Source organism: Corylus avellana, chromosome 3, assembly GCF_965113065.1.
Source record: "Corylus avellana chromosome 3, dhCorAvel1.hap1.2, whole genome shotgun sequence".
Taxonomy (NCBI): domain Eukaryota; kingdom Viridiplantae; phylum Streptophyta; class Magnoliopsida; order Fagales; family Betulaceae; genus Corylus; species Corylus avellana.
Genome location: NC_142492.1, coordinates 35,666,504 through 35,690,895, shown reverse-complemented (window position 1 = coordinate 35,690,895; position 24,392 = coordinate 35,666,504). Strand labels below are relative to the sequence as shown.

Sequence of the window (24,392 nt, the reverse complement as noted above, 5' to 3'; positions counted from 1 at the left end):
CAACTTGGAATAGGATTGTTAGACTAGATTTGAAGAGAGGATCCTATTTCTATATCACTTGTAATATTAACCATTAAACAATTAAAATTGATGGGAAATAACATCTTTTCAATTTCACTTGAAATTAGATAGAGCCTTCAAGAAATTCAATTTAATTATGACTGATATAACAATAACACGTAAATTAACACGCTAATTTATTAAAAATATTAAATAGTAATAAAAATAATAGTACAAAACATTTCATAACATATTTACGAGTTTTAAATGATTTTTTTTCATGTAATAAAATAAATATAAAAACAAGTAAGGTGAAAAGAGTAAATTAAGTTGTTGGTTTTGGAATATACCGCGAGCGTACGCCTATACACACACATATATATATTCACTGACTGATGAGTGACCACTCCCGCTTCACCGTATGTGGTCGCTTTCACCAACTCCACCCGTCCAAAGCAAAAGGGATTTTACGCTTACACGCGCATGTTAGCGCGCGCGCGCACACGCCCACGTGTACAAGAAGACGAAACATGCAAAAACCGTAACGTTTTATGTTAGTTTCCTGCGAAGGCCCCCCGTCACCCTCAAATCCCTCTATAACAACACCATTCAACGGTTACACCCTTCTTTGGTACTTCCGCCCTGCGCCTTCCACCAGCTTTGCCGCATTGGGTTTACGACAACCAAACCCTCCTCCTCGTTGTTATATATTCTCGTACAACCATTCTTTCTCATATTTTGTTCCGTATTGGATGAATATTTATTAATAAAAAATCATTACCTTTTATAGTATTTTGTTAGTGATTTATGTTTTTTTTTTTTTTTTTCTACACGTCCAAATAAGGGAAGAGAATGAAAGATTTGAATCGGTGACTCCCGTTTCATTAAGCATGATTCACAGCCGATTGAGCTACCTCTTAATGATGGTAATTTATTTGATAATGTGTTTACTTTAAAAAAAATTTCAAAAAGTATCACAAACCTAAATAAAAACTTTTACTTTATGTTCGTCCATTTTTGTTTAATGAATGGTCCGGCCATTACATTTGGCAAATCCTTAATTTTTTTTTTTTTTTTTTTTAATTATTTCAAGGTTTTTGATGACTTGCTCGACCACCTCTTAGGTTCTCCAACATATTTATTTTTATTTTAAAGTTTTTTTTTAATTTGTAAATAATATTAAAAGAGAAAAAATAGAAGTGCACTAAAGACAAATACAATTTAGAATACATTTCAGTTTAGGAGATGTGACGGATGGTCAGAAGTCAAAACAGTTCATTATTTACATAGAAATCAATTATATTTTAATGTGGATCTTATTATATACAACTGAATGGTGAGAGCCAAATAAAACGATTTTTTTTTTTTTTTTTTGGTTTTACTTGTCTTTTATTCAAAATAATATATAACAAATATATAATCTATTATTTTAGAGTAATGTTACAAGTCCATTTTATGTCTCTTTAGAGTCCCTCCAAGAATAATGTGATTATTAAATTCACCATTGAACTTGTGGTTGATTATTATTAAATTTTAATCAAATGACAATTTTAATAGCCGCATCATTCTTAAAAGAATTTATAAAAAATCATAAGAAAAACTTATAGAATTACACATTATCTCATACTTACCGAGTAATTATTAGGTTACATTAATTTGTTGTTGCAGATATTTGCACAAGGGAAGGGAGCCTCCAAATCCAATAGTTAGAGTCGAATAATTTTCTAAGAGAAATTTATTTTTTCTATGCAATTTTCTATGAGTGTTAATAAAGAGTTTTTGGGTATTAGAATTTACAGGTCATACATTTTATTAGGGGTGACAATTTGGATTTTTTTTTTTTTTTACATGTCCACATATAAAAGAAATGAGAATTCGAACTAAAAATCTCAGCTTCATGAAGCGTGATCAACAGTTGATTAAGCTACTCCTTGAAGACGGTGACAATTTGTATTTTTATATTAAGTTTGTGTCATATTAAGGCATAAATGTAAGACTATATAGATTAACTTTAATTTATAAATTTTATATTAGGTTTGTATTGCATTCAGCCTATTTAATTAAATTTGTCAAGCGCTTTAATCATAAAAAAAAAAATTGACAATTATTTATTTTTTGTGTATACTAGCCCGATCACAAAACAACCGGCTAACATACGCCGTACGTAAAGTCGGACATAGGGGTATCAAAGTGTCCATGCACCAACCGAACACAAACAAATCAATTAAAAAAAGGGGAAAAAAAAAAAAAACATAAATTAACAATTACATAAAAATATATAAATAATAAAGCAAAGCTCCTTATTCTATCCCCCCATCTCCCTCTCTCTCTCTCTGTCTCTCACACACACACACATTACATTTTGTTCAAACACAAAGGCTAAAAAGAAGAGAGAAACAAAAAAACAAAGACGAGAGAAGTAGAGGAGGATGGTTTCAACGAGGAGAAGTGGATCTCTCTCCGGTAACACCAACAACAACAGCAAGAGATCATCGTCGTCGGAAGATAAACCTCCGTCACCGAAGCGTCAAAAGGTGTTAAAAAAAGAAAAAGAAAAAGTAAAATAAAATTCAACGCCTCGATTTTTCTTTTTTGGCTGAAATCTTTGGGAGACTGAGAGTTTAGGGCTTTTTGAGTGATGGATTTGTGCGATTTCAGGTCGATAATGGCGGTACCTCGGAGAAGCCGGCGCCGGCGGGGGCCGAGAATTCCAAGGAATCGTGCACCGCTCCTGCGACGTCGGAGAACGCGCCGATCGCCGGAGACGCCGTGAGCCCGCGGAAGGGCGAGGCCGCGCCCGTGGCGACGCCGATCGCGGAGGGTGAGCGTTTCTCTCTCGCTCTCTGAAGAGTTTTTTTTTTTTTTTCCCTCTCTCTTTGTGCGCTTCGATTTGTGATTTTTTTTTTTAAGATTTGGGTTTGGCTTTGAAGGGGCTTCGCCGGCGGTGATGGTGGATAAGCCGAGGAGTTCTTTCTCGTCGTGGAGTAGTTATCAGAAGCGGACCAATCCGGGGACGACCTTCGAGAACTCGATGCCATGGTGCAAGCTCCTATCACAGTCTGGACAGGTTTTAGAAGCATTTCTTTTGTTAACTTGGTTTGATTTTGTAGGCTTGAGGAATAGATAAAACCTGTTTTTCTTTGTTGGGTTTGAGTTGAATTTGTTTAATTTTTCTGTGTAGTAAGTGTGTTTTTTTCCCCCCCTCTAATATATGCCGCAGAATGCAAACGTTTCCATATCCACTGAGAACTTCGTGATTGGTTCAAGTAGGCAGTGCAATTATCCATTGAAGGATCAGAGTGTTAGTGGGAATCTATGCAGAATCAGGCACACGCAGGTATATCTTGAGCTTCAATATGATTACGCGGCCAAAAATTTGTAGGATTGAAACGAAATTGGGCATGGTTTTGCTTACAAGCGAGCACATACACGTGGTGTGACTCTGATTGTACTTGGGTGTTATTGGTTTTCTGTCTTTTTGGAGATGAACTCCTTAGAAATATGTACATGCAGTATGAGTACTCATTATTTCTGGACATGATCAGCGCGACGGCGTTGATGTAGCCGTGCTAGATATTATGGGGAGCAAGGGAACGGTGCAAGTAAATGGGACAAATGTCAAGAAGAGCGGTGGCAGCTGCGTGCTTAATTCCGGTGATGAGTTGGTGTTCGGGGCAAACCATGCTTATGTATCCTTCTCTTTAGTTTTTGGGTGGTTCTTCAATTGAGTTTTCTGCTCCCCGGTCCCTTTTTTCCCAGTCCGTGTTATATTCTTTCTTTCTGTTTAACTGTGAATGAGTGTCTATAACTGTGTTTGTGTATTCTTTAATCCTTATGAACATAGATCTTTCAGCATCTGATGAATGAGGCTGCAGTTAAAGGTTCAGAGGTTCAAAGTCTTGGAAAACTGCTGCACCTCGAAAGGAGGGCGGGAGATCCTTCAGCCGTGGCTGGAGCTTCAATACTGGCCTCTCTTTCTAGCATGAGACAAGATATATCACGTTGGAAGTCTCCAGCTCAGAGCATCACTAAAATGCAACAGGGTCCCGAGGTACCTACTCAATCTGTTGTTAATGATGGCACAGAAGTTGAGCTTGATGGCCTGGAATGCAACTCGGCACCAAACAGTGGGAGTGATAAAGCTGCAGAAATTGGAACAATCAACAAGAACTCTCTTCACGATTGCAACCCGGACTCTGGCATAGAGGCAGGCAATGTAAAACTCTCTGGGGTGAATGATTTGCTAAGGCCTTTGTTCAGGATGTTAGCTCAGTCAACTAGTTGTACACTGAAATTGAGCAAAAGTATCTGTAAACAGGTTTTGGAAGAAAGAAACGATTGGATGAGGGATACGCAGCCAGCATCAACGTCGGGTATGTCTTTGCGGTGTGCAGCATTTCGAGAAGATGTTTCTGCAGGAATTATTGATGGCAGAGACATAGATGTTTCATTTGACAGCTTCTCTTACTACTTGAGGTATAATTCTTTCATGATATGCTATGTTCATTTTTGTTCAGTATCACACTCTGGCGATTCACTTGATCTCTTCTACTTTGATATCTTTTCAACTCCAAATTTTGTCTGTGTGCCGTGTACAGTTTAAAATACAATTCCATTTTAATTAATTCTTTATATTTTGGCTTGTTTTGCCTTCTTTCCCTTCTTTATGTAATTTAGTCTCCTCTTTTTCTTTTTTTGGGAGGAGAAAGGGGGGGGGGGGGGGGTGATTTGGGTTTATTTTCCTTTGTCTTATGTATGTAGGACTCATCTAATGCATAACTTATGGCTTTGCCTTTCTTCTAATAAAAAATTATTCATAAAAAAATCTAGTGCATAACTTATGGCGTTTAATCTTGAAATGAGTCTTCTGGTTACTAAGAAGGTAACTTTTGTAGGGCAGAATGGAATTTTCTGTTGGATCAATTCTATTGTGCTTTTCCTGTGTACCTCAAATACTTCTGAATATAATAATGTGTAAGTCATGAAAATGTAACATGACATGTTTGCTGCATTCTTCTTGGGTAATATTCTGAAAAAAAAAAAAAAAACTCTAAATGTATTAGATCCTTCCTGAAAAGGCCTCTGTTACTCATTAGATGTTACTTATGGAAAATTCCTCTATGTCGAGTCAAACTGTTTATTTTTTGACCTTTAGTGTACGTTTTGTTGATCAAATAATTAGTTTTAAGTTACTTATCAAAAAAAAAAAAAAAAAAAAGTTTTAAGTTCTTTTCCGATACAAGAATAAAAACAAATTTATTAACTTATAATTGGATGGAACAGGCAATACAACCACTTTATATTGCTCTAAGGTGGCCTGGAGTCCTGATATCCTAGAGTAAATATAAAAATGATGGTGCTACTTTAACTTGTGAAGAAAGGGTTTATTTTATTGTTTCTAATGGAAGGAGATTCGATAGAGCTCGGTGTTTTGTGGTTTCCTAACTTAGATCAAATAGAGCTGTTATTTTATATATTCATTTGTTGACTGGTAGATGATATGTTAATTGTTTCGTGATATTGAATTATGCAGTGGTAACTTGTGGTTTCAATTTTTTTTTTCTTCCTCTCTTGCAGTGAGAACACAAAAAATGTGCTGATTGCAGCTTCATTTATACACTTGAAGCATAAAGAACATGCAAAGTATACCTCAGAGCTTACTACTGTGAATCCAAGAATCTTGCTTTCTGGTCCTGCAGGTCAGTGGAGTTTTTTTTTTTTTTTTTTAATGAAATTTAATCTTCAAGAAATGTTTTGATGCTATATTGGTTTTCATTCCAAAAAATTGAACTTTTTTTTTAAACCTCTTTACAGGGTCTGAGATATATCAGGAGATGTTGGCAAAGGCACTTGCTAACTACTTTGGAGCTAAATTGCTCATATTTGATAGCCATTCATTTTTGGGTGTAAGATAAATTACCTTCATGAGTGTGATATTAGAATTGCCGTTGTACCTAGTTTCTTTTTAACTCTTATATTGGAGTGAAGGCTTTCCTCTTTCCTTGCTGTTTGAGGGGCTCCAGTGACCAATTCTCATCATGGTCCATTGAGTTGATGCAACTTGCAACTTATATTTAGTTTTTATTTTCATTATCTAATTTCTCTTTTGATGTTGCTTTGCTTTTCTTTATAAGAGATTATTAAACTAATCAATTGGAATATTAATGACAAAACATATTGTAGGGTTTATCATCAAAGGAAGCAGAGCTGCTGAAGGATGGATATAATGCAGAAAAATCCTGCAACTGCCCCAAACAAAGTCCTTTACCCATGGACTCGGCTAAGAGCACGGATCCATCAGCAGTTGAAGCGGATCCACCCAGCTCTGCAAATGCACCTTCTTCTAATGGCTTGGAATCTCAACCTAAGATGGAGACTGAAACTGTACCCTCTGCCTCTGGGACATCTAAGAATTACTTGTTTAAAATAGGTATTTCATTTTTAGTTACATATAGAGATGCCTTTTTGTTCGCTTTCCAGTTATTCTCCCACTTTTTAGGTGTTTTTGATATTCTTTTGTTTTCCTCAGCATCATTTGTACAAATATGAACTGTGCAGGTGATAGAGTAAGATTTAATGGTTCAGCTTTGGGTGGTTTATATCCAGCAGCATCTCCTTCACGGTAACATCATGATGGATCAAATTTTCTAGGGTTATATTATCTTCTTATCTTGTTTTTGATGAATTATACTATCTTCTTATCTTAAGGAGTGCTTCATTTCTATTCATACAAAAAATTAAATAAAAAGGAGTGCTTCACTTCCAGATAATGGTTGCCCATTTGATCTGTGTGTGATTTTCAATTGAACTTGAGTTTATCTCTTGGAGAATTAATGCTTAGGCTCTCTCGCTCTCTCTCTTTCTCTCTCTAAACTTAGGATGCTATTAAATTTATTCGGTTTATTTTTGCGCAAGATGAATTTTAGGGTTATCAACTTATCATGCTTTAAAATATGCTTGTTAACACAACATGTAGGGGCCCATCTAGTGGAAGCCGTGGAAAGGTGGCATTAGTTTTTGAGGAGAATCCATTGTCAAAAGTTGGTGTAAGGTTCGATAAATCCATACCAGATGGGGTTGATCTTGGAGGTCAATGTGAGGGAGGTCATGGATTCTTTTGTAATGGTAAAAATCCTATTTAGTGACTCCATTTAACAAGCTTCAACCTGGCAATTTGTACTATTTTTTTCCCGTATTTTCTATTGCTCTATATTGAATCTCTCTCTCTCTCTCTCTCTCTCTCTCTCAGTAACTGATCTTCGTTTGGACACGGGCTCAGAAGAATTGGACAAGTTACTTATTAACACTTTGTTTGAGGTATTTCCCCCCCCCCCCCTCCCCCCCCCCGGCGTTTTGTGCTTTTTTTTTCTTTTTTTTTTTTTTTTTCCCATCATCTTCTTGATGACTTAATAATATCTTTTTCTCAGGTTGTAACTAGCGAAAGCAGAAGCTCACCTTTCATTCTATTTATGAAAGATGCTGAGAAGTCTATGGTAGGAAATGGAGACTCATATTCTACATTCAAAAGCAAACTTGAAAAGCTTCCTGATAATGTGGTCGTAATAGGTTCTCACACTCATACTGACAATCGCAAAGAGAAGGTAACATGATGGGGATTTAAAATTTCCCTTCAATTATAGTCTGATGCATTTCTATTTAACGCAATGTGAGATGAGGTATTAAATAATTGTCTTTGTTGTATGTGTAGCAGCACACTTTGGCCCATCAGATCTTGTTGTCTGAAGTGTGTTGTGCTCCATTTCTATTACTTATATAAAAAAAAGTGTGTTATGCTCCATTTCTATCCACTAGACCAATAATTCCTTATTTCTTCTAATTTTTGCCCTCTTTTTGCCAGGCAAAATTTTCAGTATGAGATTAGGAACTTACAAGATATGAATATTAGGTTTTAGGTCAAAAAGTAGCAGTGTTGACAACACATCATTTATTAATGCTAGGACAAGATTAGTACTGTAGGTTTTAACACTAAAGGAATTGCTGTGGGATGCCATCTAGTCTAGGAGGTGGAATGCCTGGAGGAAGTACAAATGCATATGGAAATACGGGAATGGGTATGGGGCTGCCTACTAAGGGCTAACAGGTGTACCAGTCTGACAGAGAAAGAGGAAGTTGAAAATAGGTCCTGCTTGGGGAACCACTCATCACATTCTACTCCAATTATTTGCTGCCTACCATGATGGCCTCAGCTACATGACCTACTTCCATCTTAGCATCTAAGTTGTCTGACATGTACTAGAGGTCAAATCTTGAATTTAGGGGAAGCTAATTATTTTTTACCTCTATGTAGCATTTTAGTGTATTTTATTTAGGCGTCCTCATGTACAATTGTGATCATCATACTGTGTAATTTTTTTTCTTTGCAGTCACATCCTGGCGGTCTGCTTTTCACGAAATTTGGCAGCAATCAGACTGCTCTTCTTGACTTGGCTTTCCCGGTAATGTGTATACTCCAAAAACATCATGGCTTCCTATTTTTCCTTAATGTTGTGCAAGCCTATTTTGAATGTGGATTGTTCTTTGTGTAGAAAAAGGGTCATTTGCAGTTTTCTTTTTATGGCAATGCTTTTTGTCAGTTTTAATTTTTAATTTTTTTTCAAGTTTTTATTTATGAGAAAGATGAGCTGCTGTTATTAATATTTTCTTGTTTCTTTATGCATCGACATTTATGGAGGCATTTCCGTAAATTTAATCTTGATTTTTATACTTTGAAATATTTATTGACAGATTATCATTGTTCCTCTTTTTCCTCTTGCTTCTTTGTTTATTATAATATATGTCCAAGACTTTGTTATGTGTTTCTTTGGACAAAAAGAAAGTTTGCAGTTTAGGATATTCACTTTACTAATTTGGAGTCTGAAATGCACGTGTCTGAGTATTCTGCCATGTTAATCAGTAATATCTAAGACCTTCTCTTTTTTTAGGTAGAATGATTAAAATGTTTCATGAATTTTTTTTTTGATGAGTATTTCAAACTTTTTAAAAGCGCAGAGATGTGCAACCCTTGTACAAGAAAACACCTAATGTAGTTGAAATATTAGATTACTTAGGTTATGGATTACTTTATACTTGGTAATTTATTTTTATGTTATGTGGAAATATTTGTCCTTTGCTACCGTGGCCACAGGTGGAGCTGCGTCTAGGATATAGACATTATTCGATAAATAATGGTGCATACAGTTACTTCCTATTTCTTTCTTGTCTTTCTTCTCCTTCACTTTTCATCAAGCATCGTAACACATTCATAACATATTCATTAAATAGCGAAAGCATGCACATTATATCAATTACATTTAAAACACTTTATCAAACATATAGTATTGGATGCATAAAAGGGGCCTACCAAATAAAGGCTAACATTATATCATATATGTTGAAAACAATTTGAAGAAAAGCATGGCATTGACATTTAAAGAAAGCAAAGGTATTGTCATATCTACTTACCTCGTTCCTTAGCTTCAGAATTCAACACACTTCATTTAGCATCCTAAGCAAACATTTATGAGCAATGACTTTCCATTAAGGCATTTGTATATAATTTTTTTAATTGTTTGATCTCTCTAACCAGTGCTTCCACACTAAGTGGCAGATCTGATTTCTCGTCTTTAAGACACTTATTTCGTATTTCAAGCTCGATTCTTTTCTTGAATGATCACACTATGCATGGATGTTCAGTTTACTACACATGAATTATGCAATGCGAACTTATTCTCGTGCTCTTTAGAGTATAGGTCCCAACAGCATTTACATCTAGTCTTTATAGGGTTAAGTTCGATTATTTTCTTGAATGATCACACTATGCATTTATGTTCAGTTTACTACACATGAATCATGCAATGCGAGCTTATTCTCGTGCTCTTTAGAATGTGGGTCCCAACACCATTTACATCTAGTCTTTATAGGGGTTTTAAATCACCTTAAGGTCCCCTAGACAGGTCTGGTCTTGGGCCAAAAGATAGGCTTTAAGGCCTCAAGGTTCAACTAATGTGTGTGTGTGTGTGTGTTGTAATTCCAGCAATGCCCTCTTTTTCTTTTTGAAATAAGGTAGGAAACAACTCCTAGAAAATAGGCAGGAGTTGGCATACAGTTGGGGCTTGTTTTAACTAAGAAAACTGTCCTTTTTGAAGAAAAATAAACCTGACCAGATTCTATTAGGTTTTAGCCTTAACAATGATCGACTTTTTGCCCATTAGAAGTCTTTTTCAGCCTTCTAACATGCCCCCTATTAAACCCACGAAATTAAAAGAGATAATTAAGCAAACAACTACTGCGTGTCAAATTTAAAAACTAGAACATCAACATCATAAAATTACCCTAGGGGGTCTAGCGTGTCACATTCAATATATATCAATTTTGGCTTATAGTTTTGCAAAAGAACACTCTTTTGATAGCTGTAAGTGCAATTCTGAAAACGGGAAGACATAAAGGTACCATGTTCCTCTGGGCCATCTTGGGGATTGACTTCAAGTTTTTACCGAGTTTTTGCAGGTTGAGATTACGAAAAGTGTTTGACATAGATCATGCAGAGTTGAAGTTGGATAGTTGGATTTTTTTATGCTATTGATTAGTTTTTATGTATAGATAAAAAAAAAAAAGAATAATATTTTTTATGCAAATAGTTCTATACATAAACATGTCTATGTGCTCTCTCTCACACATAGACAAGCTTATTTTTATGGACTATTGTACAGGTTGTTGAATGAATATTGTGAGATTGTGCTGTCGCACAGTCGCTGACATAAATTCTTCATTTACAGCAGCATGATGTTACTGCCTTTTTATTTTTTCAGGATAGTTTCGGAAGACTGCATGACAGGGGTAAGGAAGTCCCGAAATCGACAAAACTCCTGACTAAGCTTTTTCCCAATAAAGTAACCATTCACATGCCACAGGTCTGTGTGGTGGATTCTTATGATCAGTTACTTGGCTTTGCTTTATCAATATATTGCAGAAACTTATAAATCTCTGCAGGATGAAGCGCTTCTTGCTTCGTGGAAGCACCAATTGGATCGAGATTCTGAAACCCTCAAAATGAAAGGAAATCTCAATCACCTGCGCACTGTGAGCAATTTCCCCTACTTATATTTTAGAGCATCAAGAATTATTGTTGCTTTTAATACTAAGTTTAAAATCACTTGATAGATAGGTACTTTAGTTATTTAACATTTCTAATAAGCGATACAAAAGTTGAATTTTGACAACCTTGTTTAGGTTGTTAGTATGTGGAATGCACAGGGAGCATTCTGCATGTGTGTTCATATTTTACTGTTTTGAACTTTGTGCATTAGCCAATGGTTGAAAATGAGGTGTTTTGCAAATGATTCTGATGTTTGCAGTTAATATGTGTAGGTTCTTGGTCGGAGTGGGATGGAATGTGAAGGACTTGAGACATTATGCGTTAAGGACCAAACACTTACGAATGAAAGTATGCTCTATTTTAATATATCTAGACAAGATGGTTTGCCAGTTTTACTATGTTTTATTTTAATCTTTTAATCTATTTGTTTTGTATTGCAGGTGCAGAGAAAGTAGTTGGATGGGCTTTAAGCCATCATCTAATGCAGAATCCTGAAGCTGATCCTGATGCAAGGCTTGTATTGTCTAGTGAGAGGTAATTGATAGGTTGTTTGCTGCCATCATTTTCATTCATTGTTGGCTGAAATATTAGTTATTGGATGGAAATTACACAGTTGTAATGCCATATTGCAATTCTGGCAGCATCCAGTACGGGATTGGAATCTTGCAGGCTATCCAGAATGAATCTAAGAGCTTGAAGAAGTCACTTAAGGTGATTATTATACATTCCCACAAAAGATTATACTTTTGACTAGTTTTCTTTGGTGCTACTGTTAAATAATCTTCATACTGATTTTTTGGGCTGAAATCAGGATGTTGTAACAGAAAATGAATTTGAGAAAAGGCTTCTAGCTGATGTCATTCCACCCAATGACATTGGAGTTACTTTTGATGATATTGGGGCTCTTGAAAATGTGAAGGATACGCTGAAGGAGTTGGTGATGCTTCCTCTACAAAGGCCTGAACTTTTTTGCAAGGGTCAATTAACTAAGGTTTTTTTATGTTCTCTCTATTCAGGGAAAATGTGATGCTTTATTTAAATATTGATGAGTTACATTAGTTGACCTATTGGTTCAATTCTTTCAATCTATAATTTCTACTACAAATTTTTATGGCTTAATTATTATTTTTTAATTAAGGAAACATTTTCACTTCGCTCCTAGGATGTTAGTTCCATCATAAACGGGTTCTATGGGCAGATCAACTTTTTCAATTTTTTTTGGGGTGATCTTATCAAATCTAAATGGTTTTTTAGAAGCTGATTTTCCACTCTTCTTTTCATTTTTGAACTTGTGTTATCATTGCCTAAGTACTGGTGACATTGAAAAGTTGGAAATGTGTGTATAATGGGTTTCTGGCTTTCTGCACGAAAATAATTATGCTTGATCTATTATGAGTCACTGTAAGCTTCTTTATTTACCTGCAAGTATAACTACACACAAGTACATGATCTACATAGATACGTGTGTAGGTTTTGAAACTGCTAATGTCTGTGCCCTTATTATTATTATTATTCTCTTAGATTCTTGCTTCTCCTTCATAAATTTGCTATAAGCAACACTCCATACCTCTTCCATATTTAACAGATAGTGGTGCAGGAGAGCACTTGTATAAGCAGCTGCTATTGAGCTTATTTATAAGTTTTTAGAGGAACAATCTAACTGTATATCTTTTGTATCTAGCCTTGCAAGGGCATATTATTATTTGGGCCTCCCGGAACAGGTAAGACAATGCTGGCAAAGGCTGTGGCTACTGAAGCTGGTGCAAACTTCATCAACATTTCCATGTCAAGCATCACATCTAAGGTTAACAATGATAATTTGCTTCATTTACTGTGGCACAATCACTATCACAACTTCATTTCATAACTTTAACTTGTGTTTTGACCTTACTGCAGTGGTTTGGTGAGGGTGAGAAGTATGTGAAAGCTGTTTTCTCACTTGCCAGTAAAATTGCGCCTAGTGTTGTATTTGTTGATGAAGTAAGCTTTTTAAGTCCTTTCATGTTGAATTTGTGTTTGTGAATCATCCTCAATATTTTTTTCGCTTGGTTTTCTTATAGGTTGACAGCATGTTGGGCCGGAGGGAAAATCCTGGGGAGCATGAGGCCATGCGTAAGATGAAAAATGAATTTATGGTGAACTGGGATGGCTTACGGACAAAAGACACAGAGCGGGTTCTGGTACTTGCAGCTACAAATAGGCCTTTCGACCTTGATGAAGCAGTCATTCGAAGGCTTCCCCGTAGGTAAAACATCATTCACACATACTTATGGACATAAAAAAACTTGCCACTGTTCTTGCACACCGTCTTGTGCTAGCTGCTTTTTTTTTTTTTTTTTGAAGTTGTGCTAGGCTATTTCATTTTGACATTCTGGTAACTTTCAAGTATAACAGATGCCCACGTTTTCATGCTGTATGTTCTTCCACAGATTGATGGTAAATTTGCCAGATTCAGCAAACAGAGCGAAGATACTAAAAGTCATACTGGCAAAAGAGGACTTGGGAGATGTTGATTTTGATGCAATTGCCAATATGACAGATGGATATTCTGGAAGTGACCTGAAGGTGATATTTGTTTCTAATTTCATTGATGGTTGACAGTTTTATTGTTATCAATCACCGGAGTGACTGTCATTATATTTGCTGTCATATTGCAGAATCTATGTGTAACGGCTGCTCACCGTCCAATTAAAGAGATATTGGAAAAGGAAAAAAAGGTTTGTATCTTCTATCCAATCAATGAGCAGTTAAGCAATTTGTTTTTCTTGCTCAACAGTGTTCTCATCAGTGCTGCTTGTGATGTGTTATCAAAGTTATTTGGGACAAGCTGCAACCTGATCTTTACCTGCCAATCTAGTTTACTAATATCATGTGGTTGCTGATCAAAATACCTAATCGTTAAAATGACCTTCAAAACATCAATTGGAAAGTAAGTCAAAAAATTAAATGCTAAATGTCCAATACTGTACTCCTGCGATGCATATTTGGTTCCAAATCCATTTTATACATCGACTTTTTATTGCCAACGTGCTTCAACTCAAAAGGCCTGGTTTTTTATTTTTTATTATTTAAAAAAAAACACATTTTATTGAGTAACTGCAGAATCAAGGTGAACCGAAGAATGAGAGAAAAATTGTAATACATGTGCTTGTTCACTTAGATTCATTACCAGTAGATGTAGGTCCTCTGTCTGGAAGAAAATCTTCTGTGATCTAATATGCTAAACATACAGGAACATGCTGCCGCTTTAGCAGAAGGAAGACCCACTCCAGCTTTGAGTGGCAGTGCAGATATACGGTCTTTAAACATGGATGACTTCAAATATGCTCATGAACGGGTAAGTGAAACTTAAATATTCATTGATGTGACTTTTTTTACTTCTTTATTTATTTTATTTTTTAAATCTGGGTATAGGTATGCGCGAGTGTTTCATCGGAGTCTGTGAACATGACTGAGCTTTTACAATGGAATGAGCTGTATGGTGAAGGGGGTTCCAGAAGAAAAAAGGCTCTGAGCTACTTCATGTGAGGGCTTTCCTGTACAAATGGCTATTTTTTGCTCATCTCTTTGTTCTAAGCCCTCGTGCTTTAGTGAATTTTGCTATTTTCTTAGGGCTTGGTAGGGAGCCTTTTTGTCTGTAAAATGAAATATAGGTATTAAGTTATTTTTTTCCCACCCCGCTCGAGTTAGATTTGTGATGGAGGGAATAAAGTGAGTGTAAGCTTTCCAAAGCCTTGGTGGCTTGGCTTCACTGCTTTTGTTTTGTTCCCCATCAACTTGTTGTCAACATAAGGAACTTGTATTTGTACGTTTATCAGCATCAGAAAAGGAAGAAGAAAAGAGGACCCCTATGCATATATATTTATAGGCGTTCTTTATGGGTTTGTTGGAAATTGAACATTAATAAGCAGTGATAACAGACGCCATATCACACTATGATTTGGCTTTATGAATGTATAATCTATATGTGCATGTAGAGCCTGTTTTCAGTCCTTTGTCTCAACATTCTTATGGAGGATGATTTCCTTTAAACAAGTACGGCCCATTTGTTCATGCTGAAGCAAAGTGTATTTATTTATTTATTTACCTTCATATTCTTCTTCTTCTTTATCTTGAATCTGTTGGTACCGTGAGCTCAAAGAAAATCCCATTTAAGTTTTACATATAATGGTGACTTGAGATTGAAGATGAAAGATCCACTACAAAAAACTTGCTTTTCCAGTGATTAAGACGGTGTTAATCTGTTCATTCCATTTACTTGGTGTCCATTTGGTTTAGTTGTTTTACAATATGTGATTTAAAAAATGGTAATTTCAAAAATTCGATTTTTAAAATTACTTTAGAAGAGTTTTGTTTTTGTTCGTTTGGCTTTCAAAAATAGAGAGCGATCATCGTTAGTAGACTCCACTAAAAGATAGCTTGGTGATGCTGTTGAAAATGATTTTAAAAAGTTGATAACTAAAATAGAAAAAAAATATTTTTTGTTATTTTTACTAGTAAAATTTGGTGAGTCTACTGGGATGTTTGTAGGAGCATTGAAAAAAATAAGTTGCAAAAAAAAAAAAATAATTTTTTTTAAGACTAAAATAGAGAAATAAAATTTGTTCTAAATATGAATGATTTTGTAGGTGATATTTTCCCTATCACCGTTGGTTATTAAGCTGAATTTGGGTCTTGCATTACTTGTATAGCCAAGTAAATGTTTGGTAACTAAGGTGATTTACATGAAATGTTTTTCGTATTTTCGGATGTTTGGTGTGACGTAAAATAATAGTCAATAGAAAATAATTTTTTTTTGACCAAAATTTTTCTTTAATTTTCGAAAAATGGTTTCTATTTTTAAAAATCGTAAACCATTTTTTGAGTTTGAGTATCTCAGTCTCAAATTAACGGACCCTGCCATGACCCACCCAAAACCTCATTTGACGGAAAACATTATCCTTGAAAGTGACTTCTTAAAAAATATTTTTCAGTATTTGGCATGTACGAAAAATCAGGTGGGATCCCGATTGAGTCCCCGACGTCGAAAAATGTTTGGTGTGTACGCAAAGTCATATTAAACACTAAATTACGAAAATATCCTTGTTGGGTCTCGCCAAAGTCCCGGGTTGATCCCGGCGGGTCCCGATAGGGTCTAGGTAGGGTCGGGGCAGATCCCGGGTGAGTCGTAGTGGGGTTCTTGCGGGACTCGGTTAGGACACCTTTAAGACTTGGTCGGGACATTTTCATAAATGAAAAAATATATATACAATTTTTTTTTTTATTTTTTTTTTTTGTGATTTTCCATACGCGCTAAATACTTAAAATATTTTCTAGGAAATTATTTTTAAAAAAATATTTCCGACGGAAAGCATTTTACGGAACCCAAACCTTTTGACTACGATTTTTTTTTTTTTTTTTAGTGTGTCTTAACTAGTTAAAACTTAAACTATTTTTCTGTCGAAACAAACAGAACTTAAACTTTTGACTAATTTTCTCTACAAAATCATACTCAATCAACACCCTTTGTTTTTTTTTGTGTTTTTTTGTGTTTTTTTTGTGTTTTTTTTTTTTTTTTTTGTCTTAACTAGTTAAAACTGAAACTATTCAAGCAAATCATATAGAATTCCATAAATTTCAGTAATTCATTTTAAATTAAACAGCTGAAATTTTATTATATTAATGTTTATCGATATTATATCCGTATTTATAATTTCTAAAAAGTAAGAAAAGTTAAGGTAAAACTATTATATATATGCGAAAATAATACGCGGGTCCACTACAACTGACACACTATAAAACTCAAAACAGACTAGCTCCGACTGGCAGTTTCTCGGCAGCCAAACACGATACAGAAAAAACCCGAATCCGAAATGGCGGATCTGATATCGGTACAGGCACCGCCGAGATCGGCGGCGGACTTCTTTTCGGACCCTCTGGACACCCACCCGCTCTGGTTCAAGCCCTCGCTCTTCCTCTCGGCGACGTTCGACTCGGAGTCCTACGTCTCGGAGCTCCGGACCTTTGTTCCCTTTGATACGCTCCGATCTGAGCTCCAGGCGCACCTGGCGGCTCTCCACCATGAGCTTGTCGACCTGATCAACCGCGACTACGCCGACTTTGTCAACCTCAGCACCAAGCTCGTCGACGTCGACGCGGCCGTGGTGCGCATGCGGGCCCCGCTGGTGGAGCTCCGGGAGAAGATTGATCAATACCGGGGCTCCGTGGATCGCTCGCTTGTGGCCCTCAAGAACGGGCTGAAGCAGAGGTCGGAGGCCGCGTCGGCGAGAGAGACCCTCGAGCTTTTGCTCGACACGTTTCACGTGGTGTCGAAGGTACGTCTCTGTGTATGCGCGACTGATTTAGGATTGTTTGGATCTTAATTGAGCTTAGTCGGATTTAGAACGTATTGGCATAATATCTAATCTTCCCGTTTGTTTAGGTAAAATGATATTTGTGATTTGTTAGTTGGAAGGTTTAGTTAGCAATGTATATAGAATTGGACTCAATTGCATTTGAGTGTTTCTGGCTCAGTTTAGATTTTGGTTCAATTGCGTTTAAAAGCTTTGGATGTAAATTGTGGTTTTATGCAGATCTAGGTTCTTACTGATTTATTTTTACAATAAAATTATCTCATGTGCAGGTCGAGAAACTAATCAAGGAACTACCAAGTGTGCCTGCTGATTGGTCAAATGGGGATGTAAACTTGGCAGAGAGGAATTCTATGAGCAATGGGGTTTCTGCTCCACTAGTTGAGAATGGGACAAATCTCAGAGAGACTCAAAGCATGCTTTTGGAGAGAATTGCCAGTGAGATGAATCGGTTGAAATTTTATATTGCTCATGCACAGGTATTTTTTGCTCTCCGTCAAGTTTAGTTTTCTTTTATTACATTTACATGTGTTCTTGGAGATGTTTTGCAGCAATTTTTGTATTAGATTTAGCGTAAATACAGTTGATATTTTATTTGGTCTTCTTTCAACTGCCCATTTCTTTATTAAGATATGCATGATAAAGTTCTCATGACATTCAAGCATCAACATTTATAATTGAGGATGTTTCTTATGGACAAAGCATGGGCAAAGATGCTGAGGAATTAGTAATTTGCATAGAGCATGGTTTTTATTTTTTCATCAAGATAGCTAAATATATATATATATATATATATATATATATATATATATATATATATATATATATATATATATTTTTAAAAAAAGATAACTAAACATAACAGGCCAGACCAAGGATAAAAATTGAAATAAAAACAAAAATGAAAAGCATATATTGCGGTGGAAGATCCACCAGCTTGACTATTAATCTTCTCACCAACAAGCTTTAAATAACATTGATCTGTCTGAGCAACCTAGAGAGGTAGTTGAAGAACTTAGGGTCTTTTAATTTCACTGTAGGACTGATGTTTAGGAAAGGAAAATGGTAGAATTGTTATGGTTTTATTTTATGTGCATTTTACAGCTAGAAGAAAAACTATTTATCATTTTTGTTGATTTAAGAGGACTGAGAAGTTGAGAAAGTATCTTTTACGAGGCAGAATAAGCAAACTAGTTCTGAATGTTATGAAAATGAAGGGGTTCTTATCTTGTGAGTAGGTAGAGAGTAATTTTATACTTTGCTACTTATCACCAAAGGAAAACAGAGCAGTCATTAATGAGGGGTAGTTGGAAAGTGACTCGATTTAGGGTTCAAGGAAGGATAGATAAATTTGTTGTGTGAGCTCAATAAGAAACCGAGATATCCATTCAGGTGGATATTGTTTGTGTTGTTCAAGACTCAAACTTCGAGAAAATATACAGCTATATTAAGCATATGGTCTAAGAAGTGTTGGTTAAGGACTTGTATTTATGTGCGTTGGTTTCATGGGTTGCTGTGTTGTATACGATTGAAGGAAAGGGTCGAGGATGTTAGTGTGTCAGACATATAACCTGAAAGAGTTGATTGATAACTCTATTTATATATGTTTACATGTTTATATAAGGAAATTGATGTATCCTTATCAGTAGATATGCGGTTTCAATATAGTTTTCCTAGGATCGTATACCTTCTTTCTTTATTAAAACAGTACAGATAATTTAAGCATGTTGAGAAGGGGATTTGAAGTGATAGTTTATTGTTAGATCTAGATGGGCTGGCAGGATGCATATGCTTTTTACAGCCTCAGCATCTTTATCAGGAGAGGAGAGAATGGATTTCAGTTTTCTTGTAGGGGGCATGTGAAAAATTGGAGCCAACTTTTGTTAGACAGGCTAAGCTAATATTAGTGTGTTTTAAAATGTCAAATATTAAGGATTCAATATATCTTGAAATGGATCTTCATTTCCTTTTATCTGTTAGTTCCCAAATTGCATTTGTTAAATTGCAATTTTTGTTAAAAAAAAAAAGTATCCACTTACCTGCAAAATGTAGTGGAAATTCAGTGAGCTTAAAGTTGCTTTCTTTGGTACTTGTACATTCTTTGCTCATCTCATTTCTATATTATGCCAGTACAGAACCTGCCTTTCATTGAAAACATGGAGAAGAGGATTCAGAGTGCTAGCCTATTATTAGATGCAAGCTTGGGACATTGTTTCACAGATGGGCTTGAGCACCAGGATGCGAATGCAATTTACAATTGTTTACGTGCTTATGCTGCCATTGATAACACTAGGAGTGCAGAAGAAATTTTTCGTTCAACTATAGTGGCTCCATTGATACAGAAAATTATTCCACATGACATGTCAGCGGTGGTTGCAGGATCATCCAGAGATGAGCTTGAGAGTGATTATCAGCAAATCAAGCAATGTGTTGATAAAGACTTCAAATTCTTACTGGAAATTTCTTCTACTGGTACTATCATGTGTCTTTTGTGTTAATATTGTATTCCCAACAACTTACAAATCTTTATATCTGATATTTGGGTGGCTATGACAATTCTTTCATCATCTGGTGCTATTTTAGACCTTAAGCTGTATTAGAAGTCCTGTTCTCACAACCTCACTCCATGTTCTAAGGGTCTTCCTGTCTTCCTTGTAGGGTCACTGGCCAAAATCATATCCATTGTTTCAGTCATTGGTCTTTAGTTTAAACCCGTCTTTCTTAAATTTATATTATCTTATTCTGATCGGTGCAATCTTTAACTTGTAGTCTATTAATCTTTTCTTTCTCATTGACTTCTTTTTAAATAAGGGACAGTTTGCAATATCCGTCATCACTCTGGAAACATTTTTGACCTCCATTCATCTTGCTAATATCTATTGGCTACAACATCCGTTTGTCTTGCTAATATCTATTGTCAATCTTTGGATAATGGATCCAATATGACAAAAATGTAATATTGCATGTTAAATAATTGCTGTTTCTTTATATATGAGTCACTACTATTGTTTTTGAATGGCATTGACTTTTTTGATGTTTGTTGGTTTGTTCAGAAAATTCAGGTTTGCACGTGTTTGACTTCTTAGCCAATTCCATCCTTAAAGAGGTTCTCTCTGCAGTCCAAAAGGGAAAACCAGGTGCTTTTTCTCCAGGAAGACCCAAGGAATTCTTGAAAAATTACAAATCAAGTCTAGATTTCTTGGCACATCTAGAAGGTAGTGATCAAGTCTCTCTCTCCCTCCTCCCTACTATTCCTTCTTTTAATTGTGCCTTCAACATTGTAAAAACTTGACACTAACTAATATACAATCTATTAATGCATTTCTCAAGTGACTATTTAGGACCATAATGTTAAATGTATTTTACTTATAAGAGCATGTGTTGTTCATTGAGTTATGACATCCAATTGTCATGCAAGGGTACTGTCCGTCCAGATCTGCTGTTGCTAAATTTCGAGCAGAAGCTGTTTATGTTGAGTTCATGAAGCAATGGAACATTGGGGTTTATTTCTCTTTGAGGTACTCACTGCTTCTATTATGGTTTATATCCTTATAAAATGGGTAAAGTACTATTTAATAATGCGGACTGCTCTTATAACTACAACTACTTCAGATTTCAGGAAATAGCAGGGGCTTTAGATTCTGCACTTACAGCTACCAGTCTTGTGCCTGTTCAGAATATACATTCTGGTGAAGGAAAGTCTCTTGAATTGACTTTAAAACAAAGTGTTACTCTTTTGGAGAGCTTGAGATCCTGCTGGAGGGAAGATATTCTTGTCCTTTCTTGCACTGACAAGTTTCTTCGCTTATCTTTGCAGCTTCTTTCAAGGTCAGTTATATTGGAATTTGGAAACTTTCTTCCAGTCTATTCTGCTTGTACATTAATGATTGATTTTCTATTTTTGGAAATATATTAGATACTCAAGTTGGTTGTCATCTGGACTGGCTGCTCGCAAAATGGGTAATACAGGCTCCAGCTCTGGATATGAATGGGTTGTTTCAGCTGTGCCAGAAGATTTTATTTATGTAAGCACTGTATCTTTTTTCACGACATTTATTATGATCGTCCCTTTGTTTGCCAATGTATAACATGTTAGTCTTTGATTTTGGCTCTTTTGTTCTCAACCTGTAGGCATGTGTTGAAGTTTTGTTTAGTAAAATAGCTTGTCACAGATTTTTTTTTTTTTTTTTTTCAAAAAAAACAAACCTAGAAAAGAGAGAAATTTATGGAAATTGTTTTTGCACCTTTCTTCATGCCCCTAATGGTGTCTTCAATTTGTTACTCATACTGGCCTAGACAATTCACTACTTTCTGTAAAGATCTCAAGTTACAATTGACAGATTTTATTATGATTGGTTTAATTTTGAGATGATGCTTAGCCTGGCATATTGATAGAGGTTATTGGATTTGCAGATTATTCATGACGTAAATTGTCTGGTGAAGGAGGTTTGTGGTGGCTACCTGGAACGAGTACTTGAACTTCTGTCTTCATGCTCTGCTGATGTTCTTGATTCAGTAAAACAAAGCATTTTACAAGGTGGAAGATCATTGAAAGATTTAGTACCTCTGGTTATTAATACAATAATAGAGGCACTGGTTGAGAAGTCTGTTGAGGTAAGTTTATAATTTGTCAATAATATTTTTTGATTTTACCATGGAAGGTGATGATGGTGCTTCTGTTTATTTATTGCTTCAAATATTTCCTTGATTGTGATAGTATGGTGATAGACTTGATTTATTGGCTAATTGGGGAAATTTGAACTATCTGACCACCTAGTTCATTTGTTAGCATTTGAGTTTTTTTTTTTTCTCCATATTTTTAAACTGTTTATGACTTGTGAATCTTTTTTCATTTTTCATATTTCTTCTCGAAAATTAATGTAGGACTTGAGGCAGTTGAAGGGAATAACTGCAACTTACAGGATGACTAATAAACCTCTTCCTGTCAGACATTCACCCTATGTGTCAGTTGTATTGCGACCCCTGAAGGTATGCAATTCTCTATAGTTTATGGCTGTTGTATCCCTTCTTATCCAAGCTTGATATTTTTCTGTTCTATCTGAGTATCTACTGTTGCTTGATTCCTTGATTATGTCCTTCCTACCGAAGTTTAAAAACTAACTATATGATTCACTGCTCTAAATTATGCTATTGAAAGTACAGGAAACTGTCAGCTTTGTTTGATATTTGATGTCTTAAGGATGCAAAGCTCTCGCATCTTCTTGTCTGTATCATTTTCATTTCTTGATTTTATTTTTGACCTTTTAGATATGTCTTCAGTCTTCTTATGATTTGCATAAATAACCATTACCAACATATATGAAATCTGGAATCTGGACAAAAGCTAGACAACCTACAAAAGAACAATTGAGTTTCAGCATATTACATGGGTATGCATGCAAATATTTGGCGAGGCTGTGCATGTAATCCCCAAATATTTAGCTCCTGTTGAGAAATATCCTTTTTTTGTATGTTGGAATGTGGAAAGACCCAAAAAGACCTTAACCATTCGTAGAAGAAACAGGGGAGAATAGGAGAGAATCAAAACCACTGGGTGTGTGGACCACTGTACTAACTTTATTATAAAAAAAAAAAAGTGATTAGGTGTTCTTTTTGTTTACTCTGTGTACTAGGGTTGCGCCATTTTGCGCTTAATTAACAATATTGAAATTATTTATAAAAAAAAGTAGATTGAACAATACTGGTAAAAGATATATGTAATCCAAATAGATTTCGAATTATTAAATTTTCAGATTAGGCAGTACTTAGTTCTTTCATCTTTGGCTATATTCATCTATCGATGATGCATTATATTTCAGGTTTTATATCAACTTTACGGTTACAGGTTAATATGGCAAATTACTTTTGAGTTATTAGTTTTTACATTGAACTAGCGACTGCTCCCAGGCTCTTTTGGATGGAGAGCGAGCTACAGCATACTTGACAAGGGAAACTAGGAACGAACTACTGCTTGGTGCTGCAACTGAGATTACTGGTCGTTATTATGAATTAGCTGCCGATCTTGTCAGTGTGGTTAGTACCTAAATGCTAGTTACTTCTGCAAAATTTTCATTCTTCTACAATTCTCCTTGCCTCGAAATATTGTCTTTTAAAAATTTCCACTATCATGACCAGGCTAGGAAAACAGAGTCTTCACTTCAGAGAATACGACAAGGGGCACAAAGACGAGCTGGAGCAAGCTCAGATGTGTCGGATCATAATGTGTCCGATACTGACAAGATCTGTATGCAATTGTTCCTTGATATTCAGGTAAACACCATCTGTATGGCTATCCTAGATTTCTGTTTACTTGTGCGCATGAGCATGAATCATGGGTCACAGGGTAGCAAACCATAGACTTCTGAGATGACTTACACAAGTTTCCTTTATAAATATTTTCACCAGGAGTACGGCCGCAACCTCTCTGCCCTCGGGGTGGAAGCAGCCAATATTCTGGCATACCGTTCCTTGTGGCAGTGTGTTGCCCCTCCAGATAGGCAGAGCATGATTACTTTTTAGAGCGTGGCCACCTAGCTGTAAGCCGCTAGTAGATGTACTGTTTTCTTTTGAGTCAAAAAGAATTTCACAGCAAGTTGATTTTGTTACGAAATAAATTTATTGTAATAGTTGGTTCTTTGACATTCTGTGCAGTGTTCTTACAAGGTAGAGAGGCTTAAGTACTTGGATTGAGGAGAATATTTTTGTACCAAATGTTTTAATGTTTGTTCATGATGTCTATGTTCTGTAAAAATCAAAGGAGAAAGCTCAATTTCAGATTATATCGAAATGTTTCGAAGTTGCTTTGGAAGCTTAGCCGCAAAAATAAGATATACCCTTTAAAATGTTTATTGCCATTAGTTGCATCTAATGGTGTACATGATGTCATGTCATTTAAAATTCGTTATTATTATTAGTTGGGGGAATATGAACCAATCATCTTTGCATGT

General features: G+C 35.7%; 2 protein-coding genes across 8 annotated transcripts; both read left to right on the top strand.

The window, feature by feature from the left end:
* The first annotated feature begins 2,321 nt into the window (after positions 1-2,321).
* LOC132174960 (P-loop containing nucleoside triphosphate hydrolases superfamily protein) lies at positions 2,322-15,192 on the top strand. 6 transcript variants are annotated; one of them, XM_088514136.1, is made up of 28 exons: positions 2,322-2,534; positions 2,659-2,821; positions 2,931-3,067; positions 3,221-3,337; positions 3,546-3,689; positions 3,845-4,231; positions 4,319-4,476; positions 5,578-5,699; positions 5,815-5,906; positions 6,184-6,430; positions 6,559-6,622; positions 6,977-7,125; positions 7,250-7,317; positions 7,428-7,601; positions 8,385-8,456; positions 10,809-10,910; positions 10,990-11,079; positions 11,368-11,443; positions 11,536-11,629; positions 11,737-11,806; positions 11,907-12,086; positions 12,777-12,899; positions 12,992-13,075; positions 13,156-13,340; positions 13,525-13,660; positions 13,753-13,812; positions 14,328-14,432; positions 14,510-15,192. In XM_088514136.1, the coding sequence occupies exons 1-28, from the start codon at positions 2,430-2,432 to the stop codon at positions 14,621-14,623; spliced, it is 3,618 nt and encodes a 1,205-aa protein (XP_088370262.1). In that variant the 5' UTR covers positions 2,322-2,429; the 3' UTR covers positions 14,624-15,192. The 6 variants fall into 6 exon arrangements, with proteins under 6 accessions (XP_088370262.1, XP_059442718.2, XP_059442717.2 ...); XM_059586735.2 differs by having other exon boundaries at positions 2,322-2,558; positions 3,845-4,207; XM_059586734.2 differs by having other exon boundaries at positions 2,322-2,558; positions 3,845-4,216.
* Positions 15,193-16,875: 1,683 nt separating this feature from the next.
* LOC132175608 (oligomeric golgi complex subunit-like protein) lies at positions 16,876-24,224 on the top strand. Of its 2 annotated transcripts, XM_059587605.2 has the most exons (13): positions 16,876-17,409; positions 17,718-17,924; positions 19,581-19,917; positions 20,499-20,660; positions 20,864-20,963; positions 21,058-21,273; positions 21,362-21,470; positions 21,859-22,059; positions 22,330-22,434; positions 23,353-23,478; positions 23,581-23,715; positions 23,851-23,981; positions 24,097-24,224. In XM_059587605.2, the coding sequence occupies exons 1-12, from the start codon at positions 16,948-16,950 to the stop codon at positions 23,962-23,964; spliced, it is 2,274 nt and encodes a 757-aa protein (XP_059443588.2). In that variant the 5' UTR covers positions 16,876-16,947; the 3' UTR covers positions 23,965-23,981; positions 24,097-24,224. The 2 variants fall into 2 exon arrangements, with proteins under 2 accessions (XP_059443588.2, XP_059443587.2); XM_059587604.2 differs by having other exon boundaries at positions 23,851-24,224.
* The last annotated feature ends 168 nt before the right edge of the window (positions 24,225-24,392 follow it).